Source organism: Manis pentadactyla, chromosome 7, assembly GCF_030020395.1.
Source record: "Manis pentadactyla isolate mManPen7 chromosome 7, mManPen7.hap1, whole genome shotgun sequence".
Classification (NCBI taxonomy): domain Eukaryota; kingdom Metazoa; phylum Chordata; class Mammalia; order Pholidota; family Manidae; genus Manis; species Manis pentadactyla.
In genome coordinates this window covers 61,345,792-61,364,157 of record NC_080025.1, presented here as the reverse complement: position 1 = coordinate 61,364,157, position 18,366 = coordinate 61,345,792, and the positions used below count along the sequence as shown (strand labels likewise).

Here is an 18,366-nt window from a genome sequence, read left to right as displayed (position 1 = left end):
GCAACAACATGGACGGAGCTAGAGGGTATTATGCTCAGTGAAATAAGCCAGGCAGAGAAAGACAAGTACCAAATGATTTCACTCATCTGGGGAGTATAAGAACAAAGGAAAAACTGAAGGAACAAAACAGCAGCAGAATCAAAGAACCCAAGAATGGACTAACAGTTACCAAAGGGAAAGGGACTGGGGTGGACGGGTGGGAAGGGAGTGATAAGGTAGGGTAAGAAGGAAGGGGGCCTTATGAATACCATGTATAATGTGGGGGGCGGGGGTCAAGGGGAGGGCTGTGCAACACAGAGAAGACAAGTAGTGATTCTACAGCATCTCACTATGCTGATGGACAGTGACTAATGGGGTATGTGGGGGGAACTTGCTGAAGGGGGGAGTCTAGTAAACATAATGTCCTCAGGTAATTGTAGATTAATGATACCAAAATAAAAAAAAAGAAGCCAATAAAGGAAATAAAGTGGTCATAAAAAAATATTCAAATAACACAAAACAAGGCAAAGAGTGAAAAGGAACAGAGAAGGGCTGGGACAAATTAAAAACAAATAGCATGATGGTAGATTTAAACCCAACAATATCAATAATCACATAAAATGTAAATGGCCAAAATGAAAAGGCAGAGATTAGGAAACTGGATTTAAAAAAAGCAAGACCCAAATATATGTCATTTACGAATCCACTTCAAATACAAACCCACAATAGATAAAAAGTCAAAGGATGAAAAACTATATATACCATGCTAACAATGATCAAAAAAAAAGCTCAAGTGGCAGCACTGACAAAGTAGGTTTCGGAGCAAAGCACATTACCAGAAATAAGGAGGGCCATTTCACAATGTTAAAGGGACCCGATTCTTCAAGAGAACATAACAATCCTAAATATGCATGTGTCTAGAACTTCAAAATATAAGCCAAACTGTTAGAAGTCCAAAGAGATATTAGCAATTATACACATTTGCAAGTCTACAATTACAGTCAAGAGAATTCAACACCCTTCTCTCAAAAACTGATAGAACAAGTAGACATATAATCAGAAAAGACGGGGAAGACTTGAACAATTTTATCAATCTACTTGATATCACTGACATTTATAGAACACTCCACCATCATTCTTCTCAAGTGCACATGAATCATTTACCAAGATATATCATATTCTGGGTCAAAAAACAAGCCTCAAAAAATTTAAACTGACTTAAATCAGACAGTGTTCTTTGACCACTGTGAGATTAAATAAGAAATCAGTATTTGATAATTCCCAAAGTATTTAGAAACTCATGTACATATTTCTAAATAACCAATGAGGTCAAAGAAGAAATCACAAAGAAAATCAGCAAATATTTTTGAACTGAATAAAAATAAAAACACAACATACAAAATCTGTGGGATGCAGTCAAAGCACTATATAAAGGGGAATTTTATAGCCACATTTCTATTAGAAGACAATAAATTAATGGATTAAGTTTCCATTTTAAGATTCTAGCAAATCAAAGAGCAAATTAAATGCAAAATAAAAATCAGAAGGAAAATAATAAAGAATATAAATCAACGAAATTGAAAACAGAAAACAGACAAAGAAAACGAAAAGCTGATTCTTTGAAAGTATCAATCAAACAGCTAAACCTCTAGCCAGACTGAACAGAAAATACAGAAATTAACAGTCAAGAGTGAAAGAGGGGATATTGTTATAGATCTTACAGATCTTAAAAGCATAGTAAAGGAATACTATGAACAATTTTATGTCAATGAATTTAACAGCTCAGATTAAACAGACTAATTCCTTGAAAGATATAAACTATCAATCTTCACTTAAGAGAAAGAAATAAAATAGCCCCTTGGCTATTAAAGAAATTGAACTTGTAGTTAAAACCTTTTTCTTACAAATAAAACTCCAGGCATAGATATGTATACAAGGCATTTAGTATTATCTTAAGTTTAAGATATACATGAAGGGATCAAATATTTAATAATTATCATGTGCAGGCACCAAGGATATAATTTTATAATGATTATATTAGTATTTCAGCAAGATCATTCTAGAAGCAAGCAATGTGGAGAACTGATTAGTATGAGGCTAAATTAAACCTAGGGAGATTTATTTTTAATTTAATGACAATAATCTGGGAAGATATGAAGAGAGTCTGAAAGTCAGTGGCACTGAGGATTTTTTATGGGGGTGGGCACTGGAACAGGGCATGATAAAAGCTAACTAGAAGAGAAATGATCAGATGTAGTGATTCACTGGACATGAAATGTATGGGGAGTAAAAGTGTAAGGCTGCTCCACGATTCTTGGCTTGAACACTAGAAGAACCATTCATTAGGATAGGGAATACAGGAGAAACAAATTTGACAACAAAGATATGTTTATTTTTCAACAAATGGTGCATTTAGATATTCAGTGCCCAAAACATATATAGTAGGCAATGGAATACATGGAATCAAAACTTCGGAAATCTATATAGTTAAATTAACCTGCTCTAGAATGAACAGAACAGCAGCAGACTCATAGACACTGAAAAGTGATTAGTGGTTATCAAGGAGGAGGGGATAAAAGGACACAGTAATTCACAATCACAATATAAGCTGGTCATGGGATCAGCAGTAAAGCATGGAAAATACAGTCAATGATTCTGTAACATCTTTCTATGTGACAAATAGTAACCACACTAGAGGGGATGAGGATTTAACAATATGGGTAACCTGTTGTACACATGAAACCAATGTAACATTGTATATCAAAATACTTCAATAAAAATAAACAATTAATTAATAGTTAACCTGCTATACCTCTTAGGATTACTTGCAATTAAAGCCTTCTGTATAACTGTACAACTGATGGCTTTTCTCTGTTAAAAGAATTTTAGGGATATGTAAGAAGATGGTTAAGAGATTTGAGAAAGTCCCTTTCTCATATACTTAATTCACCCAATTTCAGTAATCTTTTTATTGTCAATTAGAATAGAAAACCCTATTTATTTACTCTATCTGGTTTTAATGAATCTGACCTAATTTCTTCAGAAAAAAATTGAAAATATGAAGCTCTCCCTATCTTTTCCCTTCCTCTGTAAATGGCTGTAATGAATCAATTTATTCAACTCTGCCTGTTACCTATATAACATCCTATTGCCTCCCTTTAAGGTTTTATTCAGTTTGCCATCTATTGGCTTTCCTTACTCTACTTGAAAATTGTATTTTTTTTAAATACACCTGTTCAACATAGTCTAACAATTCCAACAACCATTTTTTGAGTGTCTTATAAGCTAGGCAATGTGTTAATTGCTTTACATATATTAGCTCACTTAATTTTCAAAATCTTTCAGTACTCTACATGAGTTTGTTTATATTTTATGCTTAAATAAAACTAAACCTAAAAGAGATTACATAATGAAACTGAAGTCACACAATCGGTGGACTGCAAAATTGAGACTTGAACCTAGGTCTGTAGAGCACAAAACTTGTGCCACATAACTTTCCAAGTATTTTGCTGTCTGTACCAGACCTTTTACTCACTGTTTCATTAAGATGCTTTCATTCATGCAACAAATATTAGTGCCTACTACATGTCTTCAAAATTTCTGTAGATAGGCTTTTAACAGCCCCTTTCCTTCCTGTTTCTGAAACTGGAAAGCTGCATACAGTGCACTTTTTCCCCCTTACTTCCGCTCATTAAATGTCAAATTTAATCATGTTATGATTATTATCAGGTAGTGGTGCAGCCACAGACATTTCCTGCACCAGTTCCTGTTCACTACTCAGAATGAAATCCAACATTACTTTCTTTCCCACTGCTCAAAAACTACCTGTTCTAGGAAGTAGTTGGCTTTTCTCATCTGAAAACTCACCTCTATATTTTGTGTCATTTATCAATTTATATGAGGCTAACAAGTTGGGAATAAACACGCAGCCTTCCTAAATCTCATTTTAATATTTTCAACTTAGTCATATGATTCTGATTATCAAGTGACCCACATGTATAAATTCAGTACTTAATAGTTCTGGGCTAACCTGAGGGGAAGAATAAGCATGGGACTTCCTGGATGCAAGGAGAGTTCCATTTTAAGACATTCTGTCTGACTGTCATGTCTCAAGTCTAGGTTCAGGAAAGAGAGTCAACACATACACAAAGGGTAGCTCACAATATTGACTCTAGATAGCTACAGACTAGGTAAAGGAGTTAAAGAAAGGAAACAGTCACTTTAAGATTCTTCTTCTTAAAATCAGCCTAAAATACATTCTACAAATTAATACAAATGTCTCTGGTGATGTTTCCTTTCACAGCTTAGAACTATATACTGCTATGAAGTAAATAGTTGCTTAGCTGGACACCTTTGGAAATAAAATTTTGATTGACACTGGGGAAAATAAGTCATGAAAGGTAAATATTAAATAAAAATATTATAATGCACAAACCGTTGAGGCTTTCCTGTAATTTTAGTATTTAAGTATACAATTTCCAACCACCAAAATTGGGTAGTATTCACTTTGCCCAACCACATTTGTTTACAATTGCCATTTAAATTTGGGCCACACAAATACTTTTTATACAAAGCCACAATTACTTGTCATTCCCTCAACAATCCATATTTCTGTTCTGAGACCCTGCCTCCAGTTCCATCTGTGTGGAATGCTCTCCTTTCCCACTAATGAAACCTACCACTCACCCTGTAAGTCTCCTTACTAAACCTCCAAATCTCTCTCCACTCTCTTAAAATTATTCCTTCTTCTTTATATTAGTCCTCTCTTATCCACAGGAGATACATTCTAAGACTCCCAGTGGATGCCTGAAACCTCCTATAGTACTCAACATTATATATACTGTTTTTTCCTAAATACACATATGATAAAGTTTATCAACTAGGCACAGTTAAGAGATTAACAATAACTAATAATAAAAAAGAACAATTATAACAAAATGCTACAATGAAAGTTTTGTGAATGGGGTCTCTCAAAACACCTTATTGTATGGTATTCACCCTTCCTGTGATGATGTGAGATAACATGCTTTGTGATGAGATGAAGTGAAGTGAATGATGTAGGCATTGTAAAGTAGCTTCAGGCTACTACTACTGTGAGAATAAGTCAGGAAGATAATACCTTGAAGAAGTAAAAAAAGTAAAACTCTGGGGCGGGGGGAGGGAGACAGATTATTGCATTTAAGGCTTACCAATGTGCCGTACTTTATATACTTCGTTAATGCTTAATACTCCCCTTTGAAGAATTATCCTCTCTATCCAACAGATAAGAAAACTGAAGCTGAAAAATATTTGGTATCATGTTCAAGGTCACAAAGCTGAAACACTAGTATGTGTAAACTTTATCTGAATTCTCTTTCCATGAAACCACAGACTCTATAGCACTCTCTTACAGTATATATATTGTATTGTATTATTATTATTATGATTTGTTTAAATATCTATCTATCCCACTACCAGAGGTTTCTCAAAGGTAGGGAAGGTGACTCCAACTTTATATCCCAACAACACTCAACAGTGCCTATTATACAATGATCTCAGTGTTACTGAATATATACAATACTCTTAGGTAGTTTAAGGTTTTGCAGCATTATTTTCTATTCATTAGTCCCATTCTACCAAGTCTCTAAGAAGCCACTTTTACTGTGGTGGTAAAGCCTAATGGCTTGGAATGTAGGCACTGTAATCAGATTGCTTGGATGTGAATCCCACCTATACCAATACATTACCTGAGAAATCTTCAGTAAGTTAACCTAAATTTTGGTTAACTCATCTAAAAAATAGGGAGGACAGTAATCACAGTACCTATTCACAGGATTAAATAATATACAAGCAATACAAAATTTTTTATTATCTTTTTGTTACATGCCATCCTAAATTTTCTTTCTTTTTCATTACAAATTCCTTGCACTTTTGCATTAAATGGATTAGCCCAAAAGGTTCATGGTTTAAAACTTGTTCAGGCCACTTACGTGATTTTTGGGTCAACTATCCAGTGTCAGTTTGTACTCAAAATCAGTTTACTCTTGGAGGCTTAACTATGCAAGAGTATCCCCAATGTACACTACATTTGATTTGCTTACCGTTATTTTCATATTCATGTCCTACTTTAACCAAAAAAGTGGTTAAAAGTCGAACACAGACCCTTTCTACCTTACTAACACCAAACTTAACAGTATCTGATTCGTGCAACCAGCCTGTGTGGGAGGCAAGCTATTTTCCCCAGCAAAAAATTTTCCTGGAACCACCTTGTATCTGGCCTCCAGACATGGCTCATTCTCCCCAGACCTCTAGATTCTTTTCCTCTGGAATCTGGGGGCTGAGCCACTACAACTGAAAGGAGATGCACATTTCCTTCACTTAAATTTAGCAACCCTTAATGCAAAAAGTTAAGGTTCAAACTGTTACGCTACTTTAGGCTTTTTAGGTTAACGTGCAGTTTCCAAATTCTCAGAATTCCCCTTTCCAACTTAAAAAATATTATGAAGAAGTTCAGTTTGGGAGAAAAATATTTTCTAAAATACACAATTCCTAAAATCAAGAGCAAATACTAAGATCATAGCCAAAGACTCAGAGGGGAAAAAAAATCTTAAAATGTCTAGTTGGCTAAAGCTAACCAAAATCTGTAAAATCAGAGTACCACGAGTAACAAAATAACCTCAAACGAACCAGGATATATACACCATTAACAAAGAGAGCAAGAGTAAATTACAAAACACTTAATACATTCATCACGAATTTAAAAATTACTCGAGATCAACAAACTGTTCCACAGTCTGCATTCCCCAGTCAGTATATGTTGATATAACGCCATTCCTTTTTTTTTGACCAAGCTAAAAATAAAAAGGGTGATAGATGATGACTGACAGAATGATCCCCGAAGTTGTACAAGGAGGTGTTGAGTTAGCCATGAATCGAAGCAACAAATAACAGGACACGGGCTGTCAAGATCAGGCAGATAAAATTAAGAAGGTGAAGCACGTTGATGGACGGCGGTATTGTTCCCAGATGCGAGCCCCTAAGGCCCTCCGAAGGATTTCGGCAGCGCTCCGCGGTCGGCGCTGGAATCAGAAAACTAAACTGCTCAGTGGGAGCACGGCAGCGACCGTCCCTCCACAGCCGGTGTCCGGCGCGCTCAGTGCCGCCCTGCCTCCCGAGCCCGCCCGCCGGGGCTCGGCCACCCGTTGCCCCGCAGGCCCTCCAGCACCGACGTGCCCCCAGAACCGCCAGGGGAAGGCAGCGGAGAGGGGCCGCGGAGGAGCGAGGCGGTGCTGGGCTTCGGCCCGCCACAGGCAGGGCTCGAGGACACCGCGGGCTCGGCAGCGGGAAGGCAAATGATGGGAAGGCAGCACGGTCGGCCACGGCGCGCAGGTGCTGGCGGCTGCCGGGATAGTCACCCGCGGCAGAGGGCGATGCTGTGGCCCCGACTGCCCCCTCCATCCCACCCGCCACTCTCCTCCTTCGTCCAGCTCCGTCCTCGGATTCTGTCAGAACCCAACGACCTCCCCACGGCCCGCCCAAGCGGGGAGGCGATGCCGCGTCTTACCGGAGGAGCGGGCGCCGCGCCGCTAGGAGGCGGCTGGGGTGCGCGGGTAGACTCCAAAGCGAACACCGCCGCCGCCGCGGGAGCCCAGTAGGGACAGCGACAGCCGGCGGGCGCGTGGCCTCCGGAGCCCTTGCCCCACCCCCTCTCCCGCAGGGGTCTGCGCCCGAGCCTGCGGTCTCCGCGCGCGGGCTGGGAGGACGAGGGGGCGGGGCCGAGCGCCGCGGACTGACTGGCGTCTGTGCGCCCAATGGGACCTCCGACACTCCGGGCTGTGCTAAGACTGACTTGCCTCCTAGCCCGTGGCAGCAGAGAGGCGGACCCAGCGCCTTCTTTTTTTTACCGGCTTTTAGACAAATCCGAACGTAAGAAAAGGTCGGTTGGTTTGCACCAAATGGTCCAATTACTGCGGGGAAAGGAGCCTCTAAACCTAGATTGGCGTCCTCTGTACCTATAGGGCAGGCCCAGGGCGGTGAGACCCTGCCCCGGATGTAGGCGCGGCCCTGAAGCGGAGCCGACCGTGTCCCCCGCGCTGGTTTGGAGAAGCGGAACTGGTCTTCTTCTTGATTATCATGTGACGGCTTCTGGATTTAATGGGGGAAAAAGTGTGGAAAAGGCTAAGAATCCAAACTGGCGCATTTCCTGATCTTCGTTCCCGTCTCCGCTCTCCGGCCAGGGGCGCTTCCAGGTGAGTCACGACGCGGGCGGGCCGGCACTTCCGAAGGGCACTCTCCCCCCATGCCCCGGCGCTGACCCCTGAGGCTTCGGTGGGCTCTTCCACCGCCCACCACCTCCCGCACTCCCGACCACAAACGCACTTACCCCGCTTCGCACCAGGCTTCTGTGTGAATTGTGAATTACATGCGAGAACCGCGTTCACTCCAGAATATACTGGGCCCACAGCGAAGAATGGGTTGAAGTCCGGTTGGGGCGCCACGGGAGGATCTGCGGTAATTTGGAGAGACGAATATCAAGGATAGTTTAGGAACGTCCTGAAGTTCTAGGGATAAGTATGCCCGAAAGTCAGGTAAGTTGTAAGCAGAGCGTTGTTCCTTGGAAGGATGGTGAAGCTGGCCAAGGCTGTTGCAGCAGGGGCCTTTCGAAAGCGACTCTACTTAGAGGAATTCTGTGTTGTGGGCTTATTAAGCAGAGTTCTCTGGGATGAGGCGAGCTCACTGGAAAGAGTACTGGCAGTAGCGAGAGAAGGGATATTGGGCGGCGTGGGACGCACCATGGGCAAATGAATGAATCCACACACCACATACCTAGAGGCCGGAGCTGGGGGCAGGACCCTTTAAATTTCTCTTTGTGGGCAGCGCGGTTTTAACAGCGGATAAGGAAGCATATGAACTAACCAGTACTTAACTATTTTCCAGTACCAGAAATAACCACCTTGAATTGGAAATGTTTTCGTTGCTCAAATTTTTCTTTTGGAGTGTGCAACCTTCTTCCATGAGTAGAAAGAAGAGTAGTAGTAGGAAACAAATAACGATTGCTTAAATAAATGAAGATTTGTTAATAAAATTGGGATCATACGTTATCATTGTAGCCCAACAACCACAGTCCTTCAAGCGTTATTTAAATATGAACAGTACTACCTGGTTGAAGGCATTTTAGTACAAGTGCATACAGAACTTTGTTACAGCCCACATTATAAAACAGCCACAGACTGTTTTTTGCATCCTTTCCACCTCAAGTGCTAAAATACCTGTGTTGAGTGCAGCTACCCTTCCTATGACCAGATGCCTCTGAGTCCTACATGAGAAAAAAAATGAAGCTTGACTCATCCAATGACTGGTGGAAAAGTTACGTTTAGGTATATTATTGTCATTTTTTTTAAAGGTTCACAAAAAAGGCCAGATAGATTGGGAAACGGGATTGAGTAAACTTAATTTACAAGATGAAATCCATGTATTTATTAATCAGTACCACTCTACCTGTTGTTCCAAATTGAGTCCCACATCCCCCACAGCTTCTGGCCAGGCAAGGAGACCAGCACAGAAGACTAACTGGGAGCCAAAAGCATCTGCTTTTCATACTGCAGTACGAAGCATCTGCCCGCTGAGTTAACAAATTAAGTGCAGATGGGTGTAAGTGGAAAGAGGAGAGTTAGGACCTGACTCATGTCACTATTGAAGTAAAACATATATACCCTTGCACCATAATTGCCACCCACTGTTAAAAGTGGTAGAGATATAACAGAGAACATCAAAGTTAGTTCTAACATATAATTAATTAAACATGCTAGTCTAGGGCATTTTATCTAGCCAGTTTCTTCACTTTTTCCTTGTTTCTTCCTCCATTTTTACTCCTACCATCCATGCTTTTGTTACCATCTGGACCATCTTCTGATCTTTTTCCATCAAGTGTCCTCTCATTGTCAATCTGTCACTCTCCAGTGACTTATTTCCCTCAGTTTATAATCATACTTAGATTCCTCCTTTGCTGAAAATTGCTTTGTAAATCCTTCTCAGTCTCAGTATTTTCTTATCTTTCCTTTTCTCCAAATGTTTCAGGAGAATAAAGTGTCAACTATATGTATTTTGTTATCTTCTGTTAAGTCAAGGTTGATATAAAAAACTAAGTTTTATGTGAAGATTAAGTAAATGCGTATACCTAAGTATTATGGATTATGTGTTCCCAACAAACATTGCAAGTTTTTAAGAATTAGTGATTTTAGCATTGAAAAAAAATGAAAACGCAAAATAATAGAAAATACTATGGAAAAAAACACCAATGAGTAGGTCCCCAGCCTTCTGGCTATTAGAACATATCCAATAATTGTTATATAGTATTAGTGTAAACCAGAAGTTTAGATGACTAAGACAGAATAGGGATGTAAGAATTAGACCCAATTATTGAGTCATTTAGGATCTAATAATCAAAAAACATGAAGTTTATTTCTTATTATAACAAGTAGTAAAAAAAATCCTGATCTATATATACCACAAACCAAAAGTTTCAGAGTATTATTAAAAAGAAAAAAAATTCTTACACTATGAAAATAGGTTTTTATAAAGAATGTTAATGAGAAATTTTAATTTAAAAACACAAGATTTACAGATAAAACTGAAAATCTGTTATCAGTGTTCTATATTATTTAGCCCATGACCTCTTTACAATCTTCATTCTACTTATTTTTATTAACCATTCCCTCCTTATTAAAACTCCTCTTTTGGCTTGATACGCCTCCTTTTTCACTACTTTAATTTTGAATGCTTTTTCTTAGTACTCCTTGAAATTAAACGAAAATGTGTAGATGTGCAAGTGTACAAAAAGAGGTTCTGAACATTCCTGAGAGGCAGGATTAACGTCATGGGTGCCTGGATTTGAGTGATAGCAATGAAAAGGAACAAACTGTTCTTGAGACATTTTGAATAGAGCTTATGCCCAGTGGATAGACTACAAATTTTATGTATTTTGGCAGGGACTATAAGGAATGATGGAGATGATGTCAAAGATGGCTACAAGTTTTACAGGTTTTAAAAAGGAAGAAAAGTAGAATGTTTTCAAAATTAGGAGATCTGTGAGTGGGAAAGAGCCAGATTAGTTCACTAGGAATGGAAATGCTTTTTTTTCTGGTATCAAAACAATCTTGACTTTTTTTCCTTCTCAGGGTATATATACCTTTTTCCGACTCTGCAGCAGCCTCTTTAAACTGTTTAAATGAGAATGTCCTTGGCTCAGAGAGTGCTACTCACCTGGCTTTTCACATTACTCTTCTTGATCATGTTGGTGTTGAAATTGGATGAGAAGGCACCTTGGAACTGGTTCCTCATATTTATTCCAGTCTGGATATTTGATACCATCCTTCTTGTCATGCTGATTGTGAAAATGGCTGGGCGATGTAAGTCTGGCTTTGACCCTCGACATGGATCCCACAATATTAAAAAAAAAGCCTGGTACCTCATTGCAATGTTACTTAAATTAGCTTTCTGCCTTGCCCTCTGTGCTAAACTGGAACAGTTTACTACCATGAATCTGTCCTATGTCTTCATTCCTTTATGGGCCTTACTGGCTGGGGCCTTGATAGAGCTTGGATATAACGTCTTTTTTGTGAGAGACTGACTTCTAAGGACATCATCTCAGTTTTATTGCTGTTCAGCAAGCTATCATTAAAGTGTTCTGAATGTTTGCAAGCTTGAAGAATACCAGAGAACTGAGAAAAATACCAAATGTAGTTTTATACTGCTTCCATAAATTAGTCTTGGTGAATCATGGACTTCTGGTCAACCCAAAGCTTAATTATTCAGCATTTGAGTAATTAATATCCTTATTAATCCCTATATAAATAAAGTTTGTTTTGGACCTTATGTTTCTACTTGACTCTGTTGTATGTGGTCAATATTTAAAGTAAATACAAAGCCTTTACATATTTGGGGTGAGGTTTACTATATCTTGGCCCCATTATTACCAACATAAATGGTCATTTGTGCTTCTAAAGTATAAAGGTCAACACCTAGTTACTGAAATACTTAGGGGAGTCATTTCATGTTTATATTCAGAAAAACCGAGTTTGACAGATAACTTATCTAGGCTAACAAGTTCATTGTAACTTCTGCCTTTTGTTTGGGTCAAATGACTTAGAGGTGGCATGTTAAAACAAGTTTACCTCTTCCTAAAATTTGGGGAGCTATATATACATCCTGGTTAGGTCAGGAGAGGCCCAGTTTATGCCTGTTCTCCTGGGGTCTCAGGGACTTAGTGCCCCTTTCACTCTTAGAAATGTCCTGGCTTGAGAAATTATAGACCACCCTACCAAGGTACTTAACCAATTCCAGTGAAGCATAGATGGCAATATTTACAAGGATTCCAGAGTTACAAAGCATTGTTTTTAAGATTGTTATTGTCCTACCTGGCCATCACCTTTAGCTTTGGGAGGAATCTAAAGTAGTATTTTGTTTTAAAAATATCTAACAAAGTGATTCTGGCTGATAATACTTGAGAGGATAGCTTGGATATTTTGGTCTAGTTGTCCTTTGTAAAAACAGGTAACAGGACAAAATTTCAGCTACACCACAAATTAATACAGCTTAGCTCCTTGTTTGAAACTACATAGCCAGGCTAAATAAATAAAAGTTGATCAATTACAAATGTTTTCCTGTCTTGTAGTTGGTATATATTAGTATTTTGGGTACCTAAAAATAGGATTGAGGGTGGTTAATATGGGGAACATAATGTTCCAGACTTGATCAGATATTCCTAATTCAATTGAGAGATCCAAACTATTTGGTCTCTGGAATCTATCAATCAAAGTAGAAGAAAGCTTTCAGTTCTTGAGAAACTAGACAGGAGGATTTTGTAGTTTAGGGAAAGCTGTGTTTGTGCAAGTATTATGTATGAACTTTCACAGGAGAAAGGAAAAGAAGCACCACATGCAAACACTCAGTCCACGAGTCAGCAAGATTTTTCTGTAAATGGCCATACGTAAATATTTTAAGCTTTGTAGGCCATATGGTTTCTGTTGTAACTACTCAACTCAGCTCTTGTGGTGAGGAAGCAGCCGTAGACCGTGGCTATGTCACCAAGAGGACTTTATAGACCAGGAAATTTAAATTTCATATAATTTCCACATACCATAATATTATTTTGACTTTTGTTTCAACTATTTAAAACTATAAAAAGTGTTTTTGCCTCACAGGTCATACAAAAAAAAAACAGGTCGTGGTCTAGTTCTGGTCCACGGGCAGTAGTAGTTTGCTGGCCTCTGAGGCCATAAAACAAGCAAAAGCAGAAATTTTGTTTGATTGCTAAGAGTAAAGGTAGGACAGATCTCCAAGGAAAGGAGAGATAAATTGGGTAAGAATTATATGTAAGAGGCAATACAAACACCAACTTGTTTATACGTAAGGATCAATCAGTTGTAATCATCTCTCAAGGGTTCCCAGACAATAGAACTCTTCTTAATTTGGTACACTGCCACACTAAATAACTTGGAGCAGCACGGTATGTTATCAATTTGTGCCTCCTTGATTCTGACACCAATTCAGATAAGTTTATTTCCCCACACCACCAAGGAAGAAATTTGGACACATCTACCTGCACATAGCATCAGGTCTCACAGGTCCAGGTTGTCAATCCGTGCTTCTGACCAAGTTGTTACAGATAAGGTTCCCACCACCCCTTCAATCTGGTTTGATTTGTTTGCTAGAGCAGCTTACAGAACTCAGAACCATTTTACTTACTAGGTTACTGGTTTCTCACAAAAGGATATGACTCAGGAACAGCTAGGTGGAAGAGATGCATAGGGCAAAGTATGGAGAAAGGGTATGGAGCTTCCATGCTCTTTGGACACACTACTCAACCTGTCTCCTGTGTTCAGCTGGGAAGCCCTTAGAATCCCAAGGTTCCCATGGTTAGGAACTTTGAGATTTTATGGAGGATTATTACACAGGCATGATTAATTATTAGCAATTGGTGATTGAACTCCATCTCCAGCCCCTCTCCCCTGGGGATAAAGACAGGGGACTGAAAGTTCCAACCCTTTAATCACATGGTTGGTTCCCCTGGCAACCAGTCCCCCATCCTTTGGTTACCTAGGAGCTTTCCAAAAGTCACCTCATTAACAAGCTCAAAAGACACCTTTATCACACTTATCACTTAGGAAATTCCAAGGGTGCTAGATTCCTGTGCCAGAAAGTGGACACAGACACATATTTCTTAAAATTCACAATATCAGAGCCTCAGTAGTTTGGAATACATTTAAAACAAGTACTGAAAGACAAAATTAAGATACGCTTACATATCTTTTACTTACTTACAGATGGGAAAGGCAAATGGAATACTACACAATTAGTACTGAAGAAAAACACCTTCCTGTTTTATTTTTAGTTAGAGAATACTTCCTTTATAATACAGAGATGTTTACAAACAGTATTTGTAAAAAGAACTAACACACTGCCTTAAGAAACTTAAATATGAAAGGTTCTTAGTAAAGCTATTATTTTCCAGGTTAGCATGGATAAGAATCTGGTTTGGGCAAAAGATTTATCAGAAATTCTGGGTGAAGGCAATTTGTGGACGAAATAACTTTTTATAAGACTTGAAAATACAATAAGTAGAAAATAGATATCAAAGGATCCACGACTTATTCAACATTTCATGAACATAGAGGCTGGATATGGCGGCACCAAGGAAAATAGTTGCACAAAGCTTTGAGAAGTGAAATCCATCTTTGGGCTAAAGCTTCCTCTAATTGTAAAAGTTACTAACCTTACAAATTTGGATGTTTGGTTTCCACTTTGCTTTTTCACAGTTCAGCAAGTAAGTAGAGGAACTGATGTTGATTAATGAAAGAGGCAGCCAAAAAAAAAAGAAGAGGAAACCAGAGAACTCCTTCATATAGGGGTGCAAGCATATTATGCACCTGGGTCATAAATCAAGGTAAAGTTACTTCTCTTTATTGAGAGGAAAATTATCGGAGTCCTTTTAGCATTATAGTAAAAAAACAAGCCATAAACTACCAAAGAAAATTCCTTTAATCTTGACTGGTCATGTTTGCACAGTAAACATCACTCATCAAAGAATTATGGTATACCTATATAATTCATGACATAGTGAAGGTACATAGGAATTAGAGAATGTTAGAACCAGGGACAAAAAACCAAAAAGCTTCATTATAATGATGGAGAAACTAAAGCCCATATAAATGAAATTTGCCTAAGACATTGAGAAATGGAGAAGTCTAACTCTAAATGCTATGTTTCTATAAATAGGTTTTCTATTGAAAACAAAAATAGAAAGCATCAATGAAAGATTAAGTTATCAAATACTAGATAAAGACTGGGTTAAAAGCTTCTATAAGAGGGATCTACCTTACACTTTAATGTCTTCCTCTCCTTTTGCTTGCCCTATATTCAACTCAGCCAATCATACTGATAATCTTATGCCACAAAGCAAATTTACTACCACTATCATCTATACACTACAAACACAAATTCATAATTCACTTATATCAGGAAAAGGCAGTTTGTGACAAGACATGATTTTGAACTGACATCCCTGGGCAAAATAGTTAACTAGTTAGACGTTTGTTTTTGACATCCCCTTACCTCCACCATACCTTGCCTTGACCCCTTGAAACTTTTTCCTGTTCCCAGATGCCTATCCTCTTCCCAGAATTAGAGATAGGAATACATAGAAGAGATAACGAGGAAGATGTGAAATGATTAGGGTAACCTAGCACAAAGCAATTCTGTTTTTTTCTTTTAATTCCAGGATCAGAAGCCAACATTTGCACTAAGAAATGCCAAGCAATGTGCTAACAATTTGGCATGTTCTGTCATTTTAATTTCCACCACCAAGTAACAGAATAGATTATTACCCCCTATTTTACAGATGAGAAATACAAGTGAAGTAATTTCTCTGTGTTATACAAGTGTATTATTCTTTAATGACCCAAAGCTGTACTGCTACAATTGCCCTCAGCATTATCCCAGTGAAGTGGCTTTACAGAAGGATGTCTGTGAAAATATGCCATCCTTACCCCTGCAACAGAATGGATTTAGACAAAAAACTAGTATATGTTGTCATATTTTTCAATTTTTGAATGTTTATGTATAGTAACAATAGGGAAAACCACACAAGCTTAATCAGAATGTGTTATAACCAAATTTTATCTTACCAAGTAAGACTTAAGGATAAATTCTGCTTCAGACTATGAGATACTAATGGGCTTCTTACATATTTGCCATTTTAATCATTTTAGATATAGTTAAAATTTACCCTAAATTTGTAATAATTTTCAGTGTATTTCTAGTTGAAGGAGAAAAAGTTGGGTAAGCTTTACAGGTTTAATTATCTTTACATAGTAAACATAGTATCTTCACATTGCCCAGTGGGCCTAGATCTGTAATAGGTAGCTTCTTTAACTATAAGGCTGCAGTTAAATACAAAATAGAAACCTGGTCTCTTTATAGTGCCTACTGACCTAATATTCTCCACTTTTTTCCTGTTCCAATTCCATAATTACATTATGAATTCAAGTCAGAGACAGACTTTTTAGATGATAAAAATCTACATAATTTACTTTTCCCACCCCCAATAAATTTAAAACTCAACTTCTATTTCTTCAAATACTTATTGAACACCAAGTGTACTATATATTAAGTGGTGGGAATAGAAAGGGATGAAGAAAATGTAACTTCTAGCTCATGGTTTAGGTGGAGTCATGTACTTAACTCATATGTATGTATATTGATGTGAACAAAGGGACACAGGAAGCAGAAGGAAGAATTGTTCTACACCAGCTGTGGGGTAAGGGGACAAATCAGCCAATGAAATCAGGAAAAGATACACACAAAAGGTGAGTGTAACTGAAGTTTGGAGAAGAGAATCTCTTCTTAAGGTTTCAGTACATAATATTCCAAGCAGAGATTTCCCTAGCAAAGAATTTTGAAAAGTACACGAAAATGAAAAGTACTGCCATCTGGTAAAGCTGAAGATGTCAGAGATTGTGCTAGGTGAAACTAGAAATGAAGGGCAGTATCATAAAGGCTTTTCGGTGCTACGCTGAGCATTTGGCCTTTATTCTTTACAGAAAGAGCCACAGAGTATTTCCAAGTAAAACGGTCACAATCATATTGGTCTTAGGTTAATCTGGTAGTAGCAAAGAGTGGATTGGAATGGGTGTATGTACAACAGCCTAGAATATTTTAGGCTATTCTAAGATTCCAGGTAAAATGCACATCTGCTATGACTGTGAACATTTATACTGTATCTATACTACAACAAGAGGAGTAGACAAATCATAAATGTTCCTGGAGTCAGCCAAAGAAAACCTCGTGATACACTGTACAGAGGAAAAGATAGGTAAATGAGATTACCATGAGATGACTGTGTAGACAGTGATGGTAATAACCAAATTAGGAAGGAAAGAACAGCTACTGTTGGGGATGAGGAAGAAGAGAAGAACTCAGATTTGATAACATGGATCATCAGAGCTTAAGAGAGAAACCAAGGCTGACTGAAGTCATGGGATCATGAAGACAGTTCAGGGACAGTGTTGAGACCTAAAGGAAAGAACCATGGAGACTGTCTTAAATAGTGGTGGATGGGCAAAAGAAGCTATCCAAAGAAATGGAAAAACAACACAAAAGAACAGATAGGTCATACAGAGATTTAAGGACTAAATGATTAATAAAATGTTGAAAGGATTAAATAGAAGTACAGAAACGAGGCCTCTGTGATAACCATTTAGCTCAGTGATTAAATTTGAGGATTAAAATGAAATTGTAATGAGATGAGAAAGTCAAGGCAGAGATTTCCAAGAACTTTGTGTCAGTCAGAAGGAGGTGGAGGTGGATCAAGAGCATGAAGTTAGGTCAGACTCAAGAGCTTTTCTTTTTTTAAGCAGGCAGACAAGATCTTTCACATAAAAATCTGGCTCAATTAAAAACAAAAACAAAATTTCAAGAGAAGAAACTTGGGAGGACATCGTACTGTCTATCCAAATAAAATGTTAGACATTGTAATATCTGCAACTATATTGACTTGCTTCTGAGTCTGTACACTTCATAATTTTTAATAGTACAATAGCAATGAACTTCATATGAAAGCACAAAGATTTAACATTTTTAAAACATGCAAATTCTAAAGTTCAAAATGTATAGAAGGATCCAGAGTTTTCACATTTTAATAGTTCAGTTCTTAGAAGGCAGAGTAATAAAACATGCCTAGTAGTACATTTTACTTTAAATTTCTAGTAAACATAAATTGCTCATATTTTGTTCTCAGCTCATTCATATTCCCTGACTGGGTCTGAAGTCCTAGAAAGGAAGACCTGAAATGCAGGATATTTTCCTCTCCTTTTACGGCTTTCCCAGTAGAGATAAGGTATATGTTTGTAA

The 18,366-nt window shown here is 38.2% G+C and overlaps 2 protein-coding genes across 10 annotated transcripts in view; one reads left to right on the top strand and one right to left on the bottom strand.

The window, feature by feature from the left end:
• Nucleotides 1-7,769, bottom strand: part of PHTF2 (putative homeodomain transcription factor 2) — a 147,578-nt gene extending 139,809 nt beyond the window's left edge. For 2 of the 4 annotated variants that reach the window (XM_057504435.1, XM_036892458.2), the window contains exon 1: nt 7,523-7,767. The gene's annotated coding sequence lies outside the window, so the exon portion shown is untranslated. Of the gene's footprint in view, nt 1-7,522 lie in introns of all 4 variants that reach the window. The other 2 variants (XM_057504436.1, XM_057504437.1) reach the window with 2 other exon arrangements.
• A 240-nt stretch (nt 7,770-8,009) lies between these two features.
• TMEM60 (transmembrane protein 60) lies at nt 8,010-11,832 on the top strand. 6 transcript variants are annotated; one of them, XM_036892463.2, is made up of 4 exons: nt 8,010-8,207; nt 8,405-8,546; nt 9,217-9,335; nt 11,136-11,832. In XM_036892463.2, exon 4 carries the CDS (start codon nt 11,186-11,188, stop codon nt 11,585-11,587), a length of 402 nt encoding a protein of 133 aa, XP_036748358.1. In that variant the 5' UTR covers nt 8,010-8,207; nt 8,405-8,546; nt 9,217-9,335; nt 11,136-11,185; the 3' UTR covers nt 11,588-11,832. The 6 variants fall into 6 exon arrangements, with proteins under 6 accessions (XP_036748358.1, XP_057360423.1, XP_036748359.1 ...); XM_057504440.1 differs by lacking the exon at nt 9,217-9,335 and having other exon boundaries at nt 8,423-8,546; XM_036892464.2 differs by lacking the exon at nt 9,217-9,335.
• Nucleotides 11,833-18,366: the final 6,534 nt, after the last annotated feature.

Bases quoted from the DNA above. Each gene is read 5' to 3' on its own strand.
- TMEM60 (XM_057504440.1), top strand. From the start codon at position 11,186: ATGAGAATGTCCTTGGCTCAGAGAGTGCTACTCACCTGGCTTTTCACA.